The sequence below is a fragment of the Botrytis fragariae genome, assembly GCF_013461495.1.
Source record: "Botrytis fragariae strain BVB16 chromosome Unknown tig00000255, whole genome shotgun sequence".
NCBI classification, from domain to species: domain Eukaryota; kingdom Fungi; phylum Ascomycota; class Leotiomycetes; order Helotiales; family Sclerotiniaceae; genus Botrytis; species Botrytis fragariae.
Window position 1 is genome coordinate 46790 of NW_023501004.1, and position 19613 is coordinate 66402.

The following is a 19613-nucleotide window of genomic DNA, read 5'->3' on the forward strand; positions in this document are numbered from 1 at the left end:
TATTAGAAGAATAAAAATAACAAAAGATTATAAAAGTTATCAAAATAAATTTATAATATTGATTTTATAGAATAAGCTTTATTTTAATTAGAAAATAGAAAATATCTTATATTACAATAATATTACTTTTATATTTATTTATAATTGAATTCTAAAATAATTAATTTTATAACTATATTTTCATTTTTTTTATCAAAATTCAATAATAAATAGATTGCAAAAAGAATTAATTTGATTTGTTAATAACAAAAAGCTTTATTTATTATTGATAAATATATATATCAATATTGTAATATATGAAATAGAAATTTGTATAGGGGTTTATATTGAATTTCTCTTCGTCCAGAATATTAACTTTGCCACCACAGGGTGGCCAACAAAAATGGTAAGATCTGCTGGTACAACACGCTTTACAGATTCTTAATAAAAGCATGCATTAACTTCTAGGACCGTAAATATGATTCAAAAGCTAAGCTTATTCCGCCAAGTCGACATGAATCTAGAAATTGCTTGACAGGCACCATTTATTGCAATAGCTGCAGAAGTCCTCGACTTGCTTCCTACGAGATCGCTGAACCGCTAGGAAATAAAAGCAAAGGTTGTACAACATGTACACATCACATATGGCAGTCAGTTCTCCTCTCCAGTCTGCGGTATTGACACCTTGCTTGTCGCACGCATTTTGCCTGAGAGAAAAATTTCCTGCACTTTCTACATAGGCTTTTGCGAAACGAATTCGCTTCATCACCATCGACTATGACTGTCACGTTTCCCACAGTTGTGCTGGACACGACACTCAACGACCTGTACCGCCTTGACAACGAGAACGAACACCAGCCGACTCTTATCCATGCTCCGTTTCAAGTCTATCACCGCTCACCTACCACCAAGTTCATATACCACTCTGGCCTACGAGTCGCTGCACCCGTCGCCGACAATGAAGCAGTTGTCAAGCTACGTCTCTGGACTAGCCCTCAACGACATTTGTTTGCTGCAGGGAGCATGCCAGCCGTCATTGTTATATCGGGTCAGCGAGAGTGTGAGCTGGCCCCGAATGCCGTGCCCTTCTTGCCTGCGGAAGACTTTCAAAAGAGCGTTGCCGTACTGTCGCCAGACCAGAGGCCCATAATCACATTCCGCGCAGACCCGGATGAATCAATTCTCAGCGGCAACTCAAAAGTTGTGCTGAGCCGCCCTACCGATTGCCTAGAGCATTTACCACATCTCGTTGACCCGGCGGTGCACTATGAGATCCTATCAAAGCGTGGACTGGCGCAATCCGATTTGCCTTCGCCACCGTCAACTGTGATTGATACGATCCTCCCACCCCACAGATTGCAAGATTCAGCAACAACATCTACAGAAGCTACTCGGATGGCACGCACTCTCGACTCATACAAAATGCCATTTGTGGTGAAACTGCCCCAGTCAGCAGGTAAAGGTACTTTTATTCTCTGGACGGAAGCTCAACGTTCCCAGCTCAAGGAAGTGCTCCAGCTGCAGCTGGAGCACATGCTTGGGCAGTTGACAGACGCTAACTACGACATGCACCCCTGTTCTTTGGTCCTCCAGGATTACATTTCAGGCAAAGTCGTGGCTCTTTCGCTATTCATCACGCGCTCGGGTCGTCCAATCTTTGTGGGCTGCTGCAAACAAAACTTTAATGGTAATGGGCATTGGATTGGTGGCTCCATCTCCTACAGGAACCAAAATAAGTTCCGCGAACGCTACGCGGACTGCATGAACCAGGCGGCAAAGTTTTTACACAAGAAGGGATACTGCGGACCTTGCGGCATTGACATTCTTACTAGCACATCTGGAAAGCAATACATTATCGACCTCAACGCTCGCATTACGGGAACGTTCAACCTTGGTTTGGTCACCAGCCACTTTGCACAGCGGGGTCTGGGCAAGGCCATGTTGAATGCGGCATATTTTTCCTGTTCGAGGGCTGAATTTGAGCAGCACTTAGCGGCTGAACTTCAAGAGGGGCGCATTGTCATTACAGCCTGGACATATGACGCGTCAATTGCGCTGAGCTATGGAGTCTTCATTATTGGAGGCACCAATGGCCCAGACATCAAGCGACAACTGATGCAAGTTCTGAGTCATGCTGTTCTAGACATGGATGGAGTCATAGAGTGCTAGAAGCTAGACAGTACAGATTACTTACAGTATATACCTTAATAAGCTTTAAATTAAATAGTTTTAGTGTGCAGACTAGTCTCTCTCAAGCTTGACAGGGGTTAACAGTCACCCTGAGATTTGTGAGACACATATACCATTGTAACACTTGTCTAAAACACTCTGGTACCAAAAATTCAAAAAATGACAATCAAGGCGCAGCAATTGCTAACTACATGGGTCCGCGTGGATTGTAGCCTAAGTATTAGTTTCTTTTAGATGGCACCGGAAGTCCAACTGAAATGCAGAAGATTGCAGCTACAATGTCGAGTTTCCTGAGTTTACTGGATGACTACCGCAAACTTGACCATGCTACCGTCACATCCACACCGCGAAAGTGGTAATGGTATCCCGATAAACATGGACAATGCAATACCCCCCTTCACTACACAGCGCACCAGCGAGGAGCAAACCAACTTCTTACTCCCAGCGCAACAAGATGAACAGCTGGCAGCTGCCTCCTGGGCTGCAATGCCACAGAAGATGCAATTGGCACTATTAACCCTAGCACGGCTCGTTGAGGCTCTCGCTGGCGGGAGTCGACAAAGCTTCATCATCTTCCAGCTGCGCTTATTTATGCAAGCCGATGGCTTGACGCCGAGTACCGCCACCATAGCCCTGCAGCTCTCGCTGTTGCGCTCAGTCAGCGCTGTCCCGGAGCTCTTCATCTCGACGGTGTGGGGAGTCTTGGCCGACCACCCTCGCGTCGGACACAAGAAAATCATTGTCCTGTGCCTTTTGATATCCGGTATCAGCAGCATTGGGATGGCTTTTACTCGAAGCTTTGCTGGCGCAATGGCATGGCAGCTGTTCGGCGGCCTGTCCGGGGGTAAGAAGGCCGTCTTGCGGAGCAAAATTCGAGGGATAAGCGGCGCCAAATTTGAGTCACGAGGCATGCTGCTCCTGCCGGTGGCTTTCAACGCGGGATCTATCCTCGGGCCGCTGCTTGGTGGATTTCTTTCCGAGGTGTCTATGGGCGGACATTGGCCATTTATGTTGCCATATGCCATCAATGCCTTGATGAAACTGTGTGCCGCGGCTATGATTGCTCTTTGGCTCCACGGGTCGCGCCCTGCTGAGAATAGAAAAAATAAAAAAGATACGCGTATATCTCTTGTGCCAAAATGGGTAATGCAGCTCTATAGAAAGTACCTACAAAGGCAGCCTCAATACGAGCGGCTGCCCGGTCAAGAGTATGAGATGGATGATCGCGAGGGCCAGCGATTGGTATCCAAAAGCAGGGACAAGCAGCAAACTGTTAGTATATGGACGCCGCGCTTGCTCCTGACCCTCGCGACACGAGCGCTGGTGACAATACACATCTTTTCTTATCCATCTCTCTTGTCGATATTTGTCGCCACACCTCGCTATAAGCCAGAGGATGAAAATAGCAGTGCGGCAACATCATTGGAGAGGGCTCATCTCGGCGCTGGGAATTCTTCATCATTTGTCCAAGTCCCACAAGCCTATCATACACACCTACCCTTCGTCTTTACCGGCGGCCTCTCTTTCAAATCACGCGATCTTGCCACAGTACTCGCGATCCGCGGTGTCGTGAGCTGTCTGTTACAGCTGATGTTGTTCCCACGTCTCTGTAAAGTTGTCGGCAGGCTGCCACTGTATAGATACTCATTACTCGTTTTTCCCGTCACCTACTTTTTCACACCGTACCTGGCGACTATCAAGTCCTCGACACCAGCGCCACTGCCTGCAGCGGGAATTCCCCTCTGGGCTCTACTGCTGTCCATCCTGGCGATCCAGTCAACGGCGCGCTCTATGGCATTGCCGGCCGGTGCGATGCTACTCAATACCGCATGCCCGGATCCCTCTGTATTAGGCACTGTCAACGGTATCGGAGCTAGTGTGGCTGCGGGGGCTCGTGGCCTTGGTCATCTGGTTATGACGGGCTGGTTATACGGCGCCGGATTGAACTCTGGTGTTGTTGGGACAGCATGGTGGGGGATGTCAGCCATCGCGACCATAGCGGCGATTACGGCAGCTTGTGTAACAGAATCACCATCAGCGGATAAGTCGTTGACTGATGAAGATTAAAAAATGGTTAGAAGATAGTACTGCAATGATCGCTCATCTGTGAAACTGCAGATCTATACCATGATAGGATGCGCCTACTGTTATTTTTGGGGGGAATTTTTCCTTTTGTTATTCTCTTTTTTTATCTATATAAACAATCTTTTTAAAATTGAAATATTCAAAAACTCCATATTTAATATATTAGTTATTTGCTGATAAAAAAGTAATACTCGTTGTATAAAGATTGAGTGATTAATCCTCTTGAATCTGGATAGAAATATTCATGCCCCAAATTCGTGAAGTAATTCTTATGGGAGCGGCACTGAGATGGACTGGCATTCAGTGGCCAAAATCAAAATACATACCTCAAAACTGACAAAAATAGGTATCTAGCCCTTGAAATCATCAGTAAATGCCATTGCTTGCCAGCTCATGAATATTGTGTAGTCCACCACAGGTGGGCCCAAATTTGTACGCAGGTGTCAGGATAACATCAAGAACGAATCATCCACGTTTCTTAGATGATCGGAAGCACGCCATAGTCTCTCATCTGAAATCATTCTTCCATAATCGGCGTTCAGTAGTATTCAGTTGAATTGAACTATCAACGTCATATAATTTTTGTTGACTTTTTGATTTCTCAAGTCTGTTGCCCATATGCAAAATTTGCTAATTTTATTCCGTCGCTCATAAAGTCGATGGTCGACCAGAATACAGATTATAATTCAATCGGAAACATTGGGCTTATGATATGATCTCTATAGGAAAAAATGTTTAGAAGAATGGGTTAAAACAGGGGCTAGTATTAGCATTTTGCCAAGGGCATTTGATCTTCATAAGGTTCATGTAAGTTTTTTGGACACAGATTCCATCATCCGAAAGCCGTTCCCATTCTCTGTACAACTTGCTAATGTTCTCTCCTTTGCGTGGTATTTTTCCCCCTATTTCTCGGTGGCAAATCTCGTCTATAGGTACTTCTTATTAATGCCGCTACTAAATTTCTCCAACTTTAAAAGGACAGAGAACTCGATCATATATCAGAAAACACATTATAGAGTCACTTTGTTGAAACCTACATACTGAGGAGTGTCATATTAATAACCCATGGTTATTCTGTCTTTGGAGGTAGGCTGTTTTGTGGACCTAATAATAAATCATATTACGATATACATGATCGGACGCGTTACATGGCCAGGATGCATTATCTATGGTATGATTCCGCTGCTTTCCGAGATTCAAGCTGGATTGCGAACTCCTAAGACAGATCTATTATCACTGTTATCACGCGTCACAAAGTCTATGATATAGCTTTTTGTGAACGCGGGTGTTTTCGGCTACCCAATTCTTTATGTCCTTCTTAGAACCCAATTTTCCCAAAAGATCCGTAAGTCTTCTACCCCACTTTTATCTTTTCTTTTCGTTCTTCTGTTACAGAGGAAGCCATTTAAAGAGCGTAGGTCATTGGCCCTTCGTGAAATATCTAATATTGCTCTTCACCTTGTTGAATCAGAACGACACTCGGATCGATTTATTCATTTGATATTTAACAAGAGCGTACTCATTGATCAGTACCTTCACAGACGGACCATGATGAGCCAACGAAGATGGTCACATCATCGTTTCTATCGACAAACATGGAATACTACAAGAACTACAGCATTATTTCATTCATTTCAATATCACCAAAACAGAACCATATCACGAGCAACAAGTTGATTTTGAAATATTTGGGGATATTCTCATTAGGGTCCCGCAGCAGCAGCTACAACTCCAAGGTTTTATCAAGATCGTGATCCTACCCCTGTGGTAGCAAAGTTAATATTCCAAACGAAAAGAAATTCAATATAAACCTTTATACAAATTTCTATTTCGTATATTATAATATTAATATATATATTTGTTAATAATGAATAAAGCTCTTTGTTATTAACAAATCAAATTGGTTCTTTTTGTAATCTATTTATTATTGAATTTTAATAAAAAAAATGAAAATATAATTATAAAGTTAATTGTTTTGGAATTTAATTATAAATAAATATAAAAGTAATATTATTATAATATAAGGTATTTTCTATTTTCTAATTAAAATAAAGTCTATTCTATAAAATCAATATTATAAACCTATTCTAATGATTTTCATAATTCTCTATTACTTTTATTCTTCTAATAATATCTCTTATTTCTCTTAATTTTATAGTCTTCAATTTACCAAATCTCTTATTAACAAATCCATTAATTATTAAAAAGTTCTATTTCCTATGTTTTTATATAGAACAAAACTCTTATATTATTGTAATCTCTTTCTAATTATAATTTTATATAATAATTTGTACTCTCCTATATCACTCCCTGGTTTCTTCTTTTAAATATTATTATATATACAAATCATTACGATTCTTTATTGAAATACTTTGTTCAATTTTTGTCCCTATTATTATATTGATATCAATTCTCGCTTTTTTAAAGAGTTTTGTAGAATCCTTATTAATTAACTATTGTTTTAAATCTTCTCCTTTAAAATACTATTTAATTAGATTGAGTTATATATAACTTAAATTCATATCAAGAGATACCCTAAATATTATTAGGAACTCTAGGTCTTATTCCAGATAACTTTTCTTCTATTCATAATAACTCTTGGATTCTAATAAATGATTTATATATTCTATTTATATCAATTGATTCAATAGAGTTTTATTCATATCGATTATATTAATCACTATACTCTTACAAATACTAATATATCTTTCTATTAGCTATACTTAAAATACTCATTCTAAGCCTAAATCTCTAATTTGTATTACTATTCCGCATTAGAATTTTTCTACTTATATACAAATAAAAATTCAAGAGATTGGATTTTTATACCCAAATAAAGCAAAGAATACTAATTAATCTTATACACTTTTATATAATCTTCTTTACCCTAATAATATAACTCTTAAAATATTCATACAAATTCTCTTGATTTCTATTCAAGATTATCTATATCTTTCTTCAATATTAATCTTTTATAATATAAAATATATATATCTTTTAATAAAATAAAGTTCTTCAAATAGAATTCAAACTCTAATAGATTTACTAAAAGAATAATTCCATTTTATATCAAGAACTCCTCCCATTCTATAGCTTTATATTCCTTCTAATATTTATTTATATATTTAGCATCTTATTTAAATTATAAAGGAATTGTATATCTTATCTTTTCTTAAATAATATTTAATTAATATCATTCTTTTTCTAATATAATATATAATACTAAAAACATTTTCTTATTTAATTTATTCTTTCTTCGATTCTCTAAATCATATTCAATATCTTCTGAATCTGATATTTATAATATAATTATATTCCTTACTTTATATAATAAAGGATTTCCTTTTTATAATATTAATAACAATACCTTGTTTTCTTATTGTTTTCGTTTCTTTTTTAATTCTTTAATTTTCTTCTTATAGAATTTCTTATTATCCAGATTGAATTATTTGCTTCTTTATAGAAGATAAAGATTCTATATTATATTCTATAAGATATAATATATTATATCAATTCTAGTACTCTTTATAAAATGAATTAACTTAAGTTTGAGTAATATAAAATTATATACAAATTCTTAATATTTATCTTTTATTATCTTATTTATTTATATTCCTTTCTATTCTCTTAATTGAAATCGAATATTATTTTTTAATTCTAGATCCTCATTTTGTAATTGAGCTATAATATATGGAATATAATAAAAACTATTATTAGATTTACAAATACTATAGATTATATAATAATGATATAAGCAATATATATTACTAGACTTCTTTAATTCTATAATCTTAGTTTTCTTAAGATTATTCCTAAATATAATAATAATCTATATATATAATATAAATAGCTTTTTTATAAAAAAATTATATAGTTAATACTTAAAATTATTATATTTATTTAGATTATAAATACTCTTATCTAGAATTAGTATTTTATTTATTATAAGTTATAGAAAAGAATCTAAATCATTAATCTTTCTTGATTTTAATATTAAATAAGATAATAAAAAGTTCTGCTTTTTTATTTGCTTGTTTAAAGAAAGATTAAGATTGAATAGAATAACAGAGTATATATAATAATTGTTGATTTTAGTTATTTAGGTATTATTTTGTAATAACATTAGAGCTATATCTTTTACTATATTTCTAATTAGTATTAATCTATAAAAACAGAATATAGAGATATCTTATTTCTGAAACAAATCAAGCTTTTTTTTTATAGTAATTCTAATATAAATCATTATTAAAGATATCCTCTTATTCTTTATTTCTATTTTGATTTTTGATTCTATCAAAACTAATCCTATAAGTTATTAAATACTTAGCTTTAGAAAACCTGAATTATATATTTAATCTTTTCTTTAAAGGAAAAAAGAGATATTACTTTCTTAAACGTTTTTCTTTTCTTTTATTTATTTCTTTATATTATCTGAATTCTTTATATAATTTATAATTATAGGAATTGTTTATACTTTTGCTCCTAATATAAACTATATAGCTTCTAATATAGCAATTAATCTACTCAGATTGTAAACCCGTTTTATTTTGGAGCTATATATTCTTTTTTCAAATACTTAAAAAAGAATTAAAAACATTAATAATATAATCCTTATATTTTATAATAAATTCAATTATTTTTTGCTGTTTAATATATATAGTTTATATTTTGAGTATAATTTAATTAATTAGTATTTTAATATCTATTAAAGATTAGTTTATTATTAAATAAAATATAAATATTTAGATTATTCTAGTCTATTTGATTTGATTTATTACTATTATCAAATTCATTATTACTATTCATATTATTATTATTCAGGCCCTTATTTGAATTATATTATATATAATTTAGCTCTCGAATTATAAACTCTAAATCTATATTTAGCTTAATCTATTATCTTCTTATATCTCCCCCTCTTTTTTATCTAAAAAGTCCTTTATTACCTAAATTTCATTTAGTATTCTTCTAACTTTGTTTTCTATATATCCCCAAATAATATTATTATCTTTTTCATTATTTATATTAAAACTAGATACCTCTCTTGAATATTGATTATTATTATTGATAATATAAATACTGAAAGACTACTTCTTTTAATTATGTTTATAAAAGATAGCTTAATTAATTAATTTGCTAATTAAATGTTTTCAATAACTACATACTTTCTTTGATCTAGAGAGATAAGTATTTTGATTATTTTCGTTTACTTATATATCAATACAATGCTTTTTATTGATATATTTTTTGATAATCCTTAAAGATTGTATTTTATCACAATAATGCCTGTATAAACAATTTTCGAATTTATATTATAATTGATGATAACATTATTACTATTATTACTATTATTACTATTATTACTATTATTACTATTATTACTATTATTGTTATTATTACTATTGTTGCTATTATTACTATTATTATTATTATTACTATTATTACTGCATATCTCTTTTATTTTGAAAATTATAAATAAAAACAATTATTTGGCTTTTTTATATTATACTTTAAAAAAATATATAGAAGTTTAATATATTTTTCAGAATCCTTACCTTTTTTTAGAAAAAAAAGTAAATTCTATATATTCTTATTCCTTTAGATTATAGTTTGTTTTGATTATTAGAATCCATATTGTTTTGTATTATATTTGTGCTTTTTCTATAAATAAATTTATTATTTATATAGATCAAAAAGGAAAAGATAATCAGAACTTGATTGATTTATTAATTAATTTAACTTTTCTGGAGCCTATATAAAGAGATTCTGTTAAATAGTTTTTTATAAGTAATTGAATAATTGATATAGTAATTTCTTAGGATATCTAAATGTGTTAATAAGGATTCCAAAATATCTGCTTGATAGATAAAAAAATGTAAGTAAAAAATGTAAATAAAAAATGTAAATAAAAAATGTAAGTAAAAAATGTAAGTAAAAAGTGTAAATAAAAAATGTAAATAAAAAATATAAATAAAAAAGATTGTTAAATCTAAAAGCAAAAATTATTATTAATAACTAATTTTATCTTTTAATAAACTATTTAGTTATAATCTAATAATAGTATATTAAAGATTAAAGTCTATAAAATAGTTTCTAATTTATAATATACTTTATTCCAATAATCCTTTTAATATAGAAGATTATAAATTTATATTATAGTCTATTTTATTATTAGTTTAGATTATTAAAGCTTAAAAACCTATAAAGAAATAATCTATTTTATTTAATCTTCTTCAAATACTATTATTGATATACTCTTTTTATTCATTAGAAATCTCAAATTCCATTTTTTTTTTAATTGTTTTATCTCCTTTTTATCGAAATTATTAATATTTATTTCTATTTCACTATCTTCTTTTTCTTTCTTCTCTTTATTTATTTCTTCCTCTCCCTTTTTCTTATTTAAACAATTATTATTATTAAGTTTATCCCTATTATTATTATTAATAACCTCAAAATCAAAAAGATTATTATTTTCCTTCTACTCACTCATTTCAAACTACAAATCAATATTATTACTGATTTCAATCAAAGAATTAAATAAATTAATTTCACCTAGAATAAGCTTATTTACTTTTAAATCAAATCTAAAACTATTAAAAGTTAATAAATAAATTAATAATTATTATAATCTGATATCTATTTTTCAATTTTTATTGAATCAAGAATTTCTTTTTTCTTTTTCTTTTCCAATACTTTTCGATTATTTTTATTTATACTTTAATATAATAAAGATTTTTTTAATTTATTAATATAATAAATAACTTTAACTCTTACATTCTCTTTAGCTTTATATACTATATATATATCAAAAGGAAAATTCTATTACCTTTTTTACTTATAAATAAAATAAGAATTAAATAAATATTTATTTACATTTTTGTAATATTTACTAAAAGCTTTATTATTAATACTTTTTGATTATTATAATATCTTTAATCTTTTAAAAAATATAATCTTAAATAAGAAATATAAATATTTTTTAATTATTTTAATTCAATTGAATTAATATTTGAAATATAAATTAAACTAAAAGAAAGAATAAATCTTTATTATAAAGAGACTTGAGAAATAATAATTGATTATAAATACTAATTTTAATCAATATTAAAAAGTAAAGAGGGTATAAATAATATACTGAGTTATATAATCATATTTACTTTATTCACTTTACAAATAGAATTTTAGAATTCTTTATATAAATACTTCCCTTTTCTGATTTGAAACAATATTATAATAAAAAGATTATAATTATAATTACTTTTTTTAATATATATAATTTCTAATTTTATTATAATAATATTATTAATATTTTTATTTATTAAAAAGCTTAAGATTATAACGTAACATATAAGGAACTCGGATATATGAGGAACTCGAACACTTTTAGCCTATTACCAACTTGAAATTGCAATAACTTTTATTATATATACCCAATTACTTTCTATATCTATTCAAATTGAAGAAAAGCTTCAAAAGGCTATAATTTCATTTTAATTAAAAGAATTTAAATCAATTAGAAAGACTGTAAAACATTTTGAAGTCCTTAAGTCTACCTTAATTGATAGACTAGCTGGAAAAAAAACATATTCCCAAACTTACAAAATAGCTCAAATTCTTTTAAATGTAGAAGAAAATACTTTTGTATAATGGATTTCATGATTTATTATTATTAAATTCTTTATTATATTTATATTAATAAAGGAAATAACTAACGAAATTCGTTTTTGATATGTTTGGATTATATTATTTCGAAATCCTATTTTGATAGAAATTCTATTTATAGGTTATGAATGGATTTATAGATTTTAAAAATGATATTTAGAATTTAAAATATACTATTTATATCAATTAGAGTTTAATTGAATTAAAGAAGTAATTCTAGAGAATATTCAGGCTTGGTTTGATATATTTTGTATATATCTTATTAAGCAAAAGTATAAATTAGATGATATATATAATATAGATAAAACCGGATTTGGAATTGGAAGTATTCAAAGTATATATATTATAATCGATTCTATTTAGAAATCGAATTAGAAAGTTATAATTGATAAGTAAGAATAAATAACTATATTTAAATATATCAATATAATTGAAAATGCTTTATTATCTATAGTCATTTTCAAGACTTAGAATACAAATTCTATATAAATTCCAAAGGATATACTTTAAAGCTAATAGTTTTCTATTAGTATAAATGGATGGACTTTAAATAATTATAAATTAGAATAATTAAAAAGGATTTTTGAACTAGAATCTAAGAAAGTATTAAATAATCAATCTTGACTTTTGATTATAGATAATTATTCAAGTTATATTATAGGTAGCTTTATTGCTTTTTGTATAAATAATAATATTGATTTATTTATATTATTTCTTTATTGCTTTTACTTATTTCAGCTATTTGATATTGTAATGTATAAACTAATGAAATGATATTATACTTTAGAGATTAATTAATATTCTCGAGCTAATATAAAGCGAATCTAAAGAGCTGAATGAGTAGAACTCTTTTAAAATATTAGAAAAAAAGTATTGAATTCTTTTAATATTAAAACTGACTGAAGAGAAGCTGGTTTAGTATTTTTTGCTTTACAAAAAGTATTTGATTTATTATTATTTAATTTCTTCTAGTAATCTTTTATTTTATAAATAAGAATCCTCAATTAAGACCTAGATTTGTTTATATTCAGAAGTTTTCCTTCAAATAGAATAGAATTAAAGCAAGCAAATCAAATCTTTAATATAATTCTAGCAAGTAGTAGTTCTTTTATATCACCAATTTGTTGATATGTTAAGAGAATGATTAGACTTATAGAATCTCAAAATGCTGAAATAGCTTTACTTCGGAAACAGCTCTCTAATGCTCAAAAGGTAATTGAGATTCGAAAGAAAAGAACTAAAAGCAAAAGAGTCAAATTACAAGATTAATTTGTTTTTAATATTAAGGAAATATTGAAAATAATATATAAGATGGAGAAAAAATCGAAGGAGAAAAAGCCATAAGGATAGTTATACAAATGCTTAATTGAAGAATCAGAAAAAGAGATTGAAGAAAAAGAGTTAGAGAATAGTTCAAGTAATTCAGAATTGGAATTAAAGGATTGTAAAGCTCATAGAACAAGATCGTGTATAAAATAATTGAAAAAGTATTCGAGTTCCCTATATATCCGAGTTCCCCATATGTTACATTATATAAAGTATTTTAATCTTTTTTAATAATATAAGAAATCTTATAATATTAATATAAAAATAATATTTATAGAAACTTATTAAATTAAAAAGGATAAAGATTATTAAATAATTAAAAAGTATAATAAATCAAGGAGTTTTATAAAGATTTTAGAATATTTTAATTTATAGATTAAATTCTTTTCCTTTTTATTTTTTAAAATATTCTCAAAAGTAATCTTATATTTTATTTTATTAAGATTTCCTTATTTTATTTTATTAAAACTTTTTTATTCTATTTTTTCTTTTTATTAAATCTAAAAATTATATAAATAATATAAGGAGCTAATATAATAATAAAATAGTTAAAAATATTAAAATAAGAAAATCTATTATTAATAAAAAGTTTAAGATTAAAAAAAGTATTAAGAAATCTAAAATACTTATTTTCAAATATAAATCAAAAAGGATTTTATTTAATAAAAAGAGAGTTTATAATCTAAATAAATAGAAATTGTTTATCAAATTTAGATATTAAATTATTAAATTAATTTTATATAAAGTTTTTATTAAAAGAGATTAAGTTTTATATTAATATTTAAATAAATCTTATATCTCGAATAATATTTATAAGGTTTATATAATAAATAGCTTAAATGATTAGAATAAATCTTCGATTTCAATTCTTAATAATTAAAACATTACAAAAAACTATAGAAATAATATTAGTTATTCATTTTGATAATAAATCTTTATTCTTTTTATATAAATATATATTAAAATATATAGTTCTATAGAATATAATATAATATATAAAACGAATCATTATTATAAAAAGAGATACTGAATTATTATAATAAATATTAAAAAAAGCTATAGAAATTAATAATATTAATCTTATTATAATATAAAAAGGTTTCTGAGAATATAAAAACTGATTTTTTTTTAAACTCGTTTTTACTTGTTTTTACTTGTTTTTATTTGTTTTCATTCATTTATTTTTGTAAATTGGGAATACTAAATATAAGCAAAAGTATTATTAAAAGAATATTAATAAAATTAGAATAAATATTAAAATATGAATATAGAATAATAATAATTCTAAATATATTTAAAAGTATTAGATATCCTCTTAAATAATAATTTGATATTATTTATATTATCAATTTATTTAAAGATTATTAAACAAAGTTATATTTAATATATTATGGTTTTCTATTGCCTTAATAAGATATAATAAAATCCTATTTCAAATTTTAATTCGAAAAAATCAATTTGAATAGTAAAATCCTTTAATTTATATAATTATTATTAGTAAATCATTTATTACTTTAATATTGAGTATAGTAATATCTAAATATAGAAAAAGAATAATAATAGATTTCAAGGCGATTTTTAATATAATAAAAGAATATTTAATTTAATATTTCAAAAATAATTATAATTCTAATATATTTATATACTTTTGGATTTATATGCAAAATTAATTAAAATATATATAAAAATAAAACAATTCCTATAATTGAAAAGTATTATTATCTATTTTTTAATAGTATATTTAAAATAATATTCTAAATAAGTTCTCTAATTTGAATAACTTCAAGAATTTATAATTTATAAATATTATTTGTATTATTATTATATAAAATAGATAAAGTAATAAGAAGAGATTTATAATATTAAAGGAAAGAAAATATCGAAATCAAGATTCTATAAACTTCTCAAAAAGTAAGTTTTGTATTAAAAGAAATCGAGTTTTATTTAATCTAATATTTTATAAAAGTATTTGAATAAAATAAAGATTTAATATCTGATTTCAAAGATTAATAATATTGAGATATTTGGAGAAATATTATATATTCTATTAAAACAGAATTATTATCTTTTTTTAATATTAATAATATAAATATTTAAGAATCAAATATAATATTAAGCTTAATAAAAATAATACTAATTTTATTAAGAACTTTGTTATTATAATCCCAATCTATTTATAATCTTGAGGGGAGTAGTCTGGAAACCAAGGATTCATTAGATATTGAGAGACAAGATAATATTAATGAATAAGAAAGTATTAATAAATAAAAGAGTATTGATGAACAATTTAGTATTAATAAATAGAATAATATTAATAAATAAAAGAGTATTAGTAAATAAAATAGTATTAATAAAGAGCCTTTTGAAAATAAAGGGAAATATATATAAAGGGAATATAATAATTTGTACTTAAAAAGAATAAGAAAAGGTTAAAGGATAATATACTCTTATTATTATAATATAATAAAAAAGAGTTATAATATATTAAAGCTTTCTTTATTTAGAATATTTGATTGAAATAGTTGAAACAAAAATTCAACTCAAAAGAATAAGAAGATTCAAAAGAATACTCTAATAATCCCAGATATCAAATAAAGAAAAAGTAATCATATTGAAATATAAAAAAGAAATCAAATAAATACACAATCTAGAAACTTAATAATAAAGATATTACAATCTCAGAAATAAAAAGGAATAAGAAGAAATAAGAATAAACTAATTGCAAAACTTATAATACTATTTTTATATATTTTTTATTTATAATTTTGTAATTCATATAAGGTCTTAATTTATATATTCTCAAATTTTTATATAAATATATAATTCAAAATATGATAATCGATTTATATATAAATATATATTTCAAATATAATAAAAAATAATGATATTTGAATTTGAATATAAAAAGGGATAATAAATTCTATCGAAAATGATAAAATATCTTTAAAATAAAAAACTTTTATTATATATAATAATCAGATTAATTATATTAATATTTTAAAAACAATTTATTTAATATATAATAAAGGTATTATAGAATTTATAGTAATTACAAAAGAATCACTTCATTAATTATAGATTCTGCTACCACAGAGTACATCACCTATCAAGACTGCCGAAAAACCAAGTACTTTGACACCATACCGAAGAAAACAAGTTGCAAATAAGATACGGAAATTTCAATACCTGCGAAAACTAGACCAGAAAAAGCCAGACCAAAAAAATTGGACTTCCGAAAAACTCCTCCAGTACCTGCAGAGCCATTGCTCCTGTCAGGATTTACACCATTTGTGACCCATGAACATCAAATCCATCCATCCATCCTCTCAATCAACCTTCCTCAAACCCCTTTTCAAACCGCAAAGCCCTTCCCATTTTCCGAGTAATCTTATCGCCTTAACTCCGCCACAATGCCGCCAACCAATTTCAGAAACCATTGAAGAACTCCAGCTCGAGAGCAACCATTTCCCTGTAGTGGCAAAGTTAATATTCCAGACAAAGATAAATTCAATATAAATCCCTATACAAATTTTTATTTTATACATTACGATATTGATATATATATTCATTAATAACAAATAGAGCTTTTTATTACTAATAAATTAAATCGGTTCTTTTTGTAACCCGTTTATTATTGAATTTTGATTAAAAAAAAGAAAATAAGAACCTTAAAAGGCCTTAAAGCTTTCAAGATTTTCGAATATTAAAGTTATAGGAATAGTAGATGGAAAGGTATATATGTAGAAGATCAAAAAGGTAAATAGGAGCTAGAGGAGAAAAGGGGAATAAGTGTAGAAGCCAAAAGGTGGATAGAAGGTATTAGTTAAAAGTTTAAAGAGAAGTGGAATTCTTTTTATGAGTTATATTATATAAGGAAAATCTATAAAAAAGGTTTCAAATAAAATCACAAGCTATATTATTATACTATGTAATATAGAATATATTATATAAACAAGAATTTGACCTGACTTCAATTTATATATCAATAAATCAAAATTTTTATTTGAATTCAGTAAAAGATTCAAAATAGAAGTATAACAAAAAGATTAGTAATCCTTAATAGATTCTAATTGAAATATTTAAAAGATTTTTTTTATTCTTTTATTGAAATCTAATAAGAGATCAATTTAGAAAGAAAAGAAGAGGAAGAGGGGGGGTTGAAAAACAAGTAAAATCTAGAAACTTTTTATTTAAAAGATAATTGTTACCTTAGACTGAAACTTTTATTTAACTTTCTAAAATTTAAGAAATTTATTAAATCCTTATTAATTAGAATAAACTTTATAAAATATAGAGATTTAGATTAATTATATTAATACTTTAAAAACGATTTATTCAATATATAATAAAGGTATTATAGAATTTATAGTAATTACAAAAGAATTACTTTATTAACCACAGATTCTACCACCACAAGGTTTCTACAAAATTTCAATTCCTCCAGTGATTATTTCCTTCATTTCTCCATTTCACCATAAAGTTATAAGCATTTCAGGTTAAATCATTACATAAGAGTAGCTCCTTGCCTAAGGGAACATCTCGTTGCAATTTCGCCACCGCTTTCATTAATGCCGATAGCCCTGTGGTGGCAAAGTTAATATTCCGGACAAAGAGAAATTCAATATAAACCCCCATACAAATTTCTATTTCGTACATTACAATATTGATATATATATTTGTTAATAATGAATAAAACTCTTCATCACTGACGAATCAAATCGGTTCTTTTTGCAACCCGTTTATTATTGAATTTTAATGGAAAAAAAGAAAATAAGAGCCCTAAGAGGCCTTAAGAATTTCGAGATCTTCGAATATTAGAGTTGTAAATAAGGTGGACAGAAGAAAGCGAGTATACAAACTAGGAGGAGGTCAAAGAGGTGAACTAAAGCTAAAGGGGAGAAGGGGGGAATGAGTGTAGAAGCTAGAGGGTAGATGGAAAGCATTAGCCGAAAGTTTAAAGGGGAGTAGACTCTTTCGGAAGTATATCATTTTCAATTTATTCTTCAATCACAAGCTTTACTATTATACTACAAATACATAATGCATTAAATAAGCAAGAATTTAGCTTATTTCCAATCTCTATATAAATAAATTCGAATTTAATAAAAGATTCAAGATAAAAGTATAATAGAAAGATTAGTAATTCTTAATAGATTCTAATTGAAACACTTAAAAGAATTTTTCTATTATTTTATTGAAATCTAATAGGAAATCAATTTAAAAGGAAAAGAAAAGGAAGAGAGAGGGGGGGGTTTGAAAGCAAGTAAAACCTAGAAGCTTTCTACTTAACAGATAATTGTTGCCTCAGGCCGAAACTTTCAATTAACCTTCCAGAATTCAAGAAATTCACTAAGAACTTATTGATTAGAATAAGCTTTGTAAGGTATGGAGACTTAGATTGATCATATTAATACTTTAAAAACGATTTATTCAATACATAATGAAGGTATTGTAGAATTTATGGCAATTACGAAAGGATCACTTCGTTAACCACGGATTCTGCCACCACAGGGTAGGAGAATAAACCCGTGTATGAGAATAAGTCCTCGCCAAAGGAAATATCTACTTTCCAGGTTGCCTCTCCTATTGTCTTCTGTTAATTGGAAGATTGCGTCAAAAATGAGAGTAGCTCCTTGCCCAAGGGAATATTTTATGCTATGTTGCCTCCGTATGATAAAGTTTTTGATAGAAAGTGATATGTCAGAATGAGTACAGCCTCGCCAAAGGAAGCACCCATCTTTCACATTTCCTCCTATCATATACCTTTAAGAAAGGAGAACAGAGTCTGTCAAACCATCCCTTGCCTAGGGGGATGAGTAAAAACTGATTCCGTTCATCCCAACTATGGTGCGTAGTCGTGCAAATGTTGATGTTTAGGTGTGAGGTGTTGGAAGGAAAGAACTGAAAGTCGAAAAAGAATTGTCAGTGTGCAGAAATTGCGAGAATGGTTTCTCGTTACTTGTCGTTGAAATTTAAAAAGTAAAAGAACTCGTCATAAGAACCATCGAAAAAGATATCCTGCAAAAGAAGTCACACAAATACTCCATTATTGAAGACGCGTCCGCCTTCTCAGGGAAATTCATGCTAATTCGACGTAAGGTATTCAATATCAGATGAGCCTCATACCGTGGAGTTGTTTGGAACGAGTTGCGGATTTTTTCGTCATGGTAGAGAACGTTGAATGAGTTTCATTCGAAGTTTGGTTAGGACCATTTGGAAGGGTCGCCGCCCTCGCAAAAAAAAAGACAATCAAGCCCGAAAAATAAAGGAGAGAATAACATAGAAATACAGATAATCAAACTTCTTTGACGGCCCATATGCTTAAAGCAAGTATGGTGCAGTAAGTACTTGTCGAAATTCCTTGAGAT

The 19613-nt window shown here is 28.1% G+C and overlaps 2 protein-coding genes across 2 annotated transcripts; both read left to right on the forward strand.

The window, feature by feature from the left end:
- Positions 1-756: 756 nt before the first annotated feature.
- Positions 757-2148, forward strand: Bfra_011802 (uncharacterized protein; the record flags this gene model as incomplete). Its single annotated transcript, XM_037342128.1, has 1 exon — positions 757-2148. The coding sequence occupies one exon, from the start codon at positions 757-759 to the stop codon at positions 2146-2148; it is 1392 nt and encodes a 463-aa protein (XP_037187786.1).
- Positions 2149-2544: 396 nt separating this feature from the next.
- Positions 2545-4236, forward strand: Bfra_011803 (putative mfs transporter protein; the record flags this gene model as incomplete). Its single annotated transcript, XM_037342129.1, has 1 exon — positions 2545-4236. The coding sequence occupies one exon, from the start codon at positions 2545-2547 to the stop codon at positions 4234-4236; it is 1692 nt and encodes a 563-aa protein (XP_037187787.1).
- Between the last annotated feature and the right edge of the window lie 15377 nt (positions 4237-19613).